Source organism: Myzus persicae, unplaced genomic scaffold (assembly GCF_001856785.1).
Source record: "Myzus persicae strain clone G006 unplaced genomic scaffold, MPER_G0061.0, whole genome shotgun sequence".
NCBI classification, from domain to species: domain Eukaryota; kingdom Metazoa; phylum Arthropoda; class Insecta; order Hemiptera; family Aphididae; genus Myzus; species Myzus persicae.
Window position 1 is genome coordinate 1 of NW_019100893.1, and position 8,692 is coordinate 8,692.

At 31.2% G+C, this 8,692-nt stretch overlaps 1 protein-coding gene across 1 annotated transcript; it reads right to left on the reverse strand.

Moving 5' to 3' along the window:
* Positions 1-1,283: 1,283 nt before the first annotated feature.
* On the reverse strand, positions 1,284-2,012 carry LOC111026649. Its single transcript, XM_022304769.1, has 2 exons — positions 1,715-2,012; positions 1,284-1,615 (listed from the first exon to the last, which is right to left on the reverse strand). Exons 1-2 carry the CDS (start codon positions 2,010-2,012, stop codon positions 1,284-1,286), a joined length of 630 nt encoding a protein of 209 aa, XP_022160461.1.
* Between the last annotated feature and the right edge of the window lie 6,680 nt (positions 2,013-8,692).

Sequence of the window (8,692 nt, forward strand, 5' to 3'; positions counted from 1 at the left end):
AGTGATTGTGAGTGGGTGTGGTGTATTTTTTCTATTGCTTATAAGATTTCCAATACTAAGAAGTATTGGATAGTGATCAGTTATAGTTATTTGACTGACTATTGGTTTTACATATTTAATTGTGTTACTTTTCATAAATATATGGTCGAGGCATGAGTTTGAAGCTTGTCTAGTGATAGTATTAATCAATTTATAGTATCCAAATTCAGCCAAGAGATCAAGGTATTTATTTGAGATTGTTGAAGTACGTAATATATCTAAGTTTATATCACCTATCAATATCTTAAAGTCAGCATTTATTTGTTTGGCTTTTTCTAGAACGGTGTATTGTAATTCATTTAAGAATAATTCTACGTCATTATTAGGAGATCTGTATATTGTGTAAATTAAAAAACTAGTACACCATTTTTTAACTTGGATTTCCAGTACAGTTTGCGATTTTGTTTGTAATTCTAAAGTAGAGATCATAGTTAATTGGTTTTTTATAAAAACCATAATACCGTCATTTTGGTTTTTATTAAATCTAGTGTAGCATACGGAATAGTTTGGTAATTGATAATTTTCACTGATTATATTATCCCTACCTAACCAAGCTTCAACCAGAATTATTATGTCAAATTGTATAGATGTGTTATCTAATATTATACACAATTCATCAAAATGCTTTTGAATGCTACAAATGTTAATTGCAATCATATTACACACGTTATTATTGCTAATGATTGAGTTTAACTTATCGATATTGCATATGTTTGTTTTTATTTCATTTATATCTGGTAATATTAAATTTTCACAAAACATTAAAGTAGACATTTTAATAAAGGTATATGGAGAGGTGTATAATTATGAATTAATATAAGAGGCCATAATAATATTATTAAAATCATATTGCAACAGATTAGGATTCTCATTAACGAATTAAGCACAGCATTTTTAGATAAAAACTTATAGCTACTATTAGAAATGTATAGAATAATAACTGTGACATAACAATGATTCAGTTTGTTTTTAACAATGACAGAATTTATGAGATTAAAGTAATTAAAATTAATAGGTACATAACAAATATATAAATAATTGGCAATATTTAACAAAACTAATAAAGAATAGTAATATTGGATGTTATAATATGATATCATCGTTAGTAAGATTAAAATATAATTTAGCGATTTATGTTTGAATACTATACGATTGTATTGAGGAAATGTTTGTATATAATATAACATAGGTAAGAATGGAAAGTTGGAAGAGGTATTAGACTTACGTGGTTTTGAAGTTAGTAGTTACATGCGTTCAATGTCGTTGATTGATCTTATTCGAGTTATTTTAGAGTTTTCATCCTTTCTTATTAAGATAACTGCATTTGAAATCCATATAAATTTGTAGTTGCGTTCTTTACCAGCAGCCCTTGTTTTTGAGTAAAGTATACGTTTTTCTTTCGTCAAACGTTCATTGATGTAGATTTTATTTTCTTTATTCCAATTTTCTGATAGCATGTTTGCATTTAGTTTCTGTAGTTTATTTATTTTTATTAGGTTTTTTCTCATTTCCGAAGTTTCTAGTTTTGCAATTATTATTGACGGTTTGTTATTAGTTGAGTTTAATCTTGAAGCTTCTGTTACAGTTATAGAAATATTTAATTTTTCAGCAATTTTTTTAACTGTATTAATACAGTTTTCATTTTCCATTTTTGGTATGCCCGTTATTTCAATACCGATACCCATGTTCGCTTGTTCAAATGTATCAAGTTTTTGTTTTATATCTAGTATATCGTTTGCTAATCTAGTATTTTCAATTTTTAATTTATTATTTTCTGTTCGTAGGTGATTCATTTCCAGTAAAGCCGCGTCCAGTTTTTTGTTGAATTCATCAAATTGTGAACTCATAAAAGAAACTGACTTAATAAGCTCTTCCATCCTTTCCTCCGGTTTTTTTGAAATTACTTTGTCAGATTTTTGGCTTGGGACTCGACAAGTCTGACAGGAAAATCTAGTTTTAGTGTTTTGTGACATCTTTTTAAAACTACTTTCAGTGACACCAGCACAATAAAAATGTAAATTGTTTTTGCAATTACAACATTCTAACAAGTCTTCACTGTGAGTAAAAATCTCACTGCACTTTGCACACTCCGTAGACATTATAATAACCTTTATACCGAGATTACATATAGAGTAGGACCGCACTAAACGACGTCCGTACTGGATGATATCCGGCAATGAACTGATATTGCTGATATTGCTTTATTATACCTATCTTGAATTCGTTTTTGAACCCCACTAATATGGCCAGACATAGTACTGTCTCCATCATAGCCTTGACCAATTAATTTATTTAAATCTAAGCCCCAATTAAGCAAAGACTCAATAATGGAATTTGAAATACTTTCTGCATCTAATTTATTAAGAGCTATAAATCCCAGAAAATCTTCTCTCATAGTTGTTAATCCATTTTCATTAAAAGTATATCTTATACATATAGACATGTGTTCTGTTCCACATATATCCATTGTTTCATTAGCAAGAACAGAATAACATTCAGCTTTTTTAATCGATGGAAATGTTGGAAGGGAATTGGAAATACTCATTTAAAAGAGTTTTATGTCAGGTACATAACTGAATTTCAAATAATACATATCAACAAAAAATAAACGTTTTTAATAATTTATAATTACAGGTGTATTATTTTATTGATAAATTCTAAGACTTTGGAAAGTTTTAAGACAATTTTAATGGATATTTTAACTTTGTCTATGAGTCGATACTGTGAAAAACTAACGGAATCAATTGAGACTGATTGCCCATCTGAAGTTTCAAAAAAGAAATTACTGAGTAAAATAAAAGGTATGTTCTTGAAATTATAAATTATTGTTTATTCCTAATTTTTAATTTGAACCTTGCAACAATTATACCATATTTCAACATTTGTATGATATATTGTATGATAATTGTTTTATAGGTATTAAATTTGTTTCAATAGTTTATTTATTCATTTTCCTTAGGGGTTACTGAAATCCCAAATCTAAAAACTTCAGATGAAGAGTTTTCTGAAATTAAAAATTTTATTGAACAAGAAGTAAACATTGATCAGAGTTTAAGTTTATATATCAATGATTTTTTAAACGATATTGGAGCAAAAAGCTCTTCAAAATCATTAGTACAAAGTGATGATTTAAACGCATATTTTCATCCTGAATTTCGTAAAAATATATTACGTATTTCCAGACAGTTTCCGTTATGGTCAAATGTCATGTCAGAATATTTCAAATCTCCTTACTCTACAGCGACTTCAGCATCAGTAGAAGGTGATTTTTCTGAACTTAAAAACAAAATTTTAAGGCATGATTTCAAACCAATGACAGCGGATCGTTTTGTAATTACACATTTAAATAATTTAAAAAGTTCAATGACGATAACAAGAAGTGAACAATTATTTCCTAAATCCCCAAAAAAAGAACTAGATGACAACTATGAGTACACAAAGCGTATCAAAATAAATTGGGAAAGAAGATCTTCGTCGTGTTCATTAGACAGCGTTAACACTATACAACCTGATAGTTGGATGGATTTTGGTGATGATCAAATCATGAAGTTGGGACAAAATGATTTCGATGACAACATTGAGGAACATAATTTAATATGTGATAAAATGAGCCCGTACAGTACATCCTCGTCACTGTCCTGTGACTCCATTGACACATTAAAAGAAGAAGAGAGTTGGATGGGCTTAAAAAACATACCAAATGGACCATTTGAAAAAAATAAAAAATAAAATTACCAGACCAACTAAGTATACCAAACCATGTCAAGACATCGACCGAGTTTTGAATAGTTCAAGAATGAGGTGGCATAAAAAGACATTATTGCTCAATGGAAACATTTCCAATCAGTGCAAAATCAAAAAGGATGTTTATATGGTTACCAATACATGTGCATTTGACGCAATTGTAGTTGCAATAGCCGTGGAGTATAATGACAACAATTCATATAAGCAGTATGTCAATGATTGTGAAAACCTCTTCTTACAATTTTCAAAAGACCTGGCAATTCAAGGACCAAACAAAATTATTTATAGAAGAAGAGTAGACTTGTTACTAATGCATTTTAATAAATCAGAGATCTACCCAAAAGTACAAACTATTAATTCGGAATGTAATGTAACAAAAATAATTCAAAGTTATTTGAAAGATGAACCAAGTGCCACAGAATGTATTTCTTGTAATAAATGTGGATATATCACAAGACCATCGCCAACTATAATTTTACCGTCCAACAGTGATATTATACAATTACAAACATTATTAAATGTATACACAGAGAACCGAAATTCAAAGTGTTCAAAATGCGGAGATATTAAAATCTCATCAAGAGTATTGGGTGAACATATATTTATCGAGACTGATTTTTTTACTACACCGATACAACTTCAGCATATTCCAAAAAAATTAAATACAAAGTAACTAAAATATACTTTTCTTTTATTAATATATATATTTTTTTATATACTATAATTTTATAATTTCAGGTTTTTTTCTGGCAGGCATTGTTGATTTTGTATCTGGAGGTCATTATGTAACATATGTATACAGATCACGAAACCATATTTGGGAACTTCATAACGATCTTGCTCAAAAAATAAGTGTTTTAAAAAACGAAAATGTTACATTAAACCCTCACTTACTTATGTACATAAAAATTTAAAATTTATAATATTTCAATAATATGTAAAAAACATGGAGAATTAAAGAGAAAAAAGTTATTCAGAATAAAAACTTGTTTAAAAAGAATATAATTTTGATGGATACTTCTATACCTATCTTAAAATTAAAATAATTGTTACTTTTTGTGGGTAAATCAATAATCAGCAAAAAGTGCCACAACACAAATTAAAGATTTTTTCCAGGATTGACTGCTTTAACACATTAAAATTGGCCAACCGTCTGTAAATCGTAAATATAGCGTAAGATAAATTCGGTATCCATTTCAAAGTTAAACGAATATATTATATGTATCCAAAAAATTCTCCACAAGGAAAAATAATAAAATTCAAATCTTTAAACAGGTACTTCGAAATGGAATAAATTTAAGATATTGACTTAGTAGTTAGTACCTATATAAAAATAAATTGCTGAACACTTATAATTAGTCATGGGTAGGTCCCATATAATGGTCGATCCCAATAACAAACGAAAAAAACATAATACCGAAATTAAGCCAAATGCATTTGCTAATCGAATAATTGAACTCTCCAGGGCAAAAATAGATAACAAGTATAGAACAAAAGTTAAAATTGAACTAAGGGAAAGCAAGCGTAATGCTGAACCAAAATCTACTTTTGCGAGAGACTTTACTGACACCGAAATTACAACTGCAATCAAATGCATGAAATCTGGAAAAGCAGCTGGCTTTGATGACATATACCCAGAATTCTTAAAACATAGTGGTCCTAAAGTTAGAATATGGCTCTCAAAATTTTACTCAGACATCATAGGTAGCAACAAACTCCCAAGGTATTTCAAGAAAACTAAAATTTTAGCTATACTTAAGCCAGGCAAGCCAAGCAATGAAGTACAAAGCTACCGACCAATTGCCCTGCTTAGCGTCAGTTATAAGCTGCTTGAACGTCTTGTCTTCAATCGTATCTCTGACACAATAAATCAGGTCATCCCTATAGAACAGGCGGGTTTTAGATCAGGAAGAAATTGTTGCGACCAGGTTCTTGCATTAACCACCCGAATTGAGAATGGATTTGAAAAACAGCTCAAAACCGCAACAGCATTCATCGATCTGACAGCAGCCTATGACACTGTATGGCGAGAAGGACTGATTACTAAATTTCTACGAATTATACCATGTCAAACTCTAGGTAAATTACTAAACAACATGCTAAGCAACAGACTATTCAAAGTGATCATTGATGATGCTGAAAGCAAACAAAAAACTTTGAACAATGGACTCCCTCAAGGCTCAGTGCTGGCACCGCTGTTATTCAACCTCTACACTTATGATATACCACCTACAGACTCTGGTAAATATATATACGCTGATGACATAGCATTGGTAGCACAAGCAAAAACATTTGACCTGTGTGAGACAACCCTAAATAAAGACCTAGAATCCTTAAACCATTATTTCAAACGCTGGAGATTAAAACCAAATCCAATGAAAACAGAGGTAACCTTGTTCCACCTTTGCAATAAAATGGCCAATCACCAAATCGACGTAATTTTTGATGGACAGGTGATTAAAAATAGCCGTTTCCCCAAATATCTTGGGGTAACCTTGGATAGAACCCTCACCTACAAGGAACACCTGACAAAGACTGCTGCAAAACTGAAAACAAGGAACAATATCATCCAAAAACTAGCAAACTCAGAATGGGGAGCAGATAGCAATACCCTCAGAATATCAACAGTAGCACTTACACGATCGGTAGCTGATTATTGCTCACCAGTATGGTTACAAAGTGCCCACACAAATAAAGTAGATACCCAACTCAACTCTGCTATGAGAATTATCACTGGAGCGGTTAAATCTACCCCCATAGATTGGCTGCCTGTACTCAGTAACTTATGTCCACCACACCTACAACGATACAATTCACTAATACGAGAGTGGAATAAATGCTTCTCGAATACAATGCTCAAAATTCAAAACGACATAAACACTGGACCTAACATAAGGCTAAAATCAAGAAAACCTACTTGGAGGCTTGCCCAAAAATTAATATCAGGAAAATTCAATATAAACACAGAATGGAATAATGAATGAAAAAACAATAACCCTGACAAACTCAACCTAATCAATAACCCAACAGAAGGAGTTCCGGGCTCTGACCTCCCGAGAAGAGATTGGGTAGCATTAAATAGACTTCGAACGGGACACGGAAGAACAGGACACATGCTCCACAAATGGGGACTAAGGGACTCGCCAGGATGTAATTGCGGACACAGAAAGCAAACTGCTACACACATTACTGATGAATGTACTATTCGTCGATTCCAAGGAGGAATGAAAGAATTACACAAAGCCACAACAGATGCAGTGCAATGGCTAAACTCCCTGGACATAAAGATTTAAATAAAGACCTATATATGTATTACCTATATAATTTGTTATCAATCAGCTATCTTTTATATTTTATATTTTATTTATTAATCTATTTTAATACTTGTACCTATTTTATACTACGTGAATTTTATTATGTTAAACTGTGAATGTTATATCTAAGCCATACGAAATAATAATAATAATAGTCATGGGTGGGGCTGGAGAAACGTGTCCCCATCCCAACGCATAGAAAATTGTTTCTGGAGTCCTTTTTCGTAGGAATTCCCAAACTATATAGTCCTTGGAATTCTTAGGTATGACACAGGTACTAATCATCCGAATAAATAAAAATTGTGAAATTTTAGATGGGCGGGGCTGAGGACAAGTACGTTAAGATTTGGAAGTTGTGGAATGTTCGTTTATGTTTTCAAAATACTAGAATGTAAAATTTATCATCAACTTTATTTCAAATCCAATTACTACGTCTTGATGTGTGCAATGTTTATTGAAACTTTTTTTTAAACACAATATATAGTGCTAGCAAAAAATGTGTATAATAAGTGTTAAAACGATTTAGTTTTTTATTTTAACATATTTACAAGTTAATTGTGCGTGTTGAACTGTTATGACAAAATAATATGATTGTTAGTAGGTAATGTTAGTGAATTTAATTATGTAATATATTATTTAAGAATATTTTTTACGAGTACAAATCCAAGTAAGTAATGATGTGTGCAATGTTTATTTAATGTTTTTTTCTCGTAAACACGGTATATGTAGTACCTACTTGCGAAAAACATCAAGACGTATAACAACGATTTTATTTTCGCAAAATAACTTGTAATATCCTCAAAATACCTTATAATGGTAAATATCAAATTTTAATTCTCGTAAGGAATTATGGTAATGAGTTTGGTGATTAAAATAGTGACTCGCAAATTCTGAAAGCGGACTCGCAAATTCTCGCAAATCGCAACGCATCTTTTGGTATAAATTTCGACATTTTTGAGTGACATGGGTGGGCTACGTAAACTTGGCCCACCCATCAATATTTCGCAAACGGCTTACTCGAAAATTCTGAAAGTGGACTCGCAANACTCGCAAAATTCTCGCAAATCGCAACGCATCTTTTGGTATAAATTTCGGCATTTTTGAGCGACATGGGTGGGCTACGTGAACTTGGCCCACCAATTCTTATTTTTTTGTAGCTCAAAAACGGCTAACTCGCAAATTCTAAAAGTGGACTCGCAAATTCTCGCAATTAACTCGCAAACTTTTGGTGAAGATTTTGAACCGCTAAGCCAAAGTGGGTGGGCCAACTTCACGCACGTACTTTTTTTTATGTACCTGTTTAGGAAATATACATAATACTTATGTTTAATTATTTATATTCGTATAACTATAATTTAAAAAAAATTTTATTCACTTTTTGGTGAATAAACCAAGACTTTTTTGAGCAACTTGTTTGTGAAATAACGATAAACGATTTGCTCCTACGTTATAAGCAGTAACTGCGGCATTATATCGTAATTCGTATGAACCGCGAAGACACAAAGTCACTCTTTTACCTAAAACAAATTTGGCCAAAAAAGAATTATAATTTTCTGTTGCATCATTATTTAAATTAAACATAAGGCTTTCTGTAT

Coding starts and splice junctions, on each gene's coding strand:
- LOC111026649 (XM_022304769.1), bottom strand. CDS start 2,012: ATGTCACAAAACACTAAAACTAGATTTTCCTGTCAGACTTGTCGAGTC. Junction 1,616..1,714: donor ACAAGCGAACATGGGTATCG/GTATTGAAATAA, acceptor TAACTGTAACAG/AAGCTTCAAGATTAAACTCA.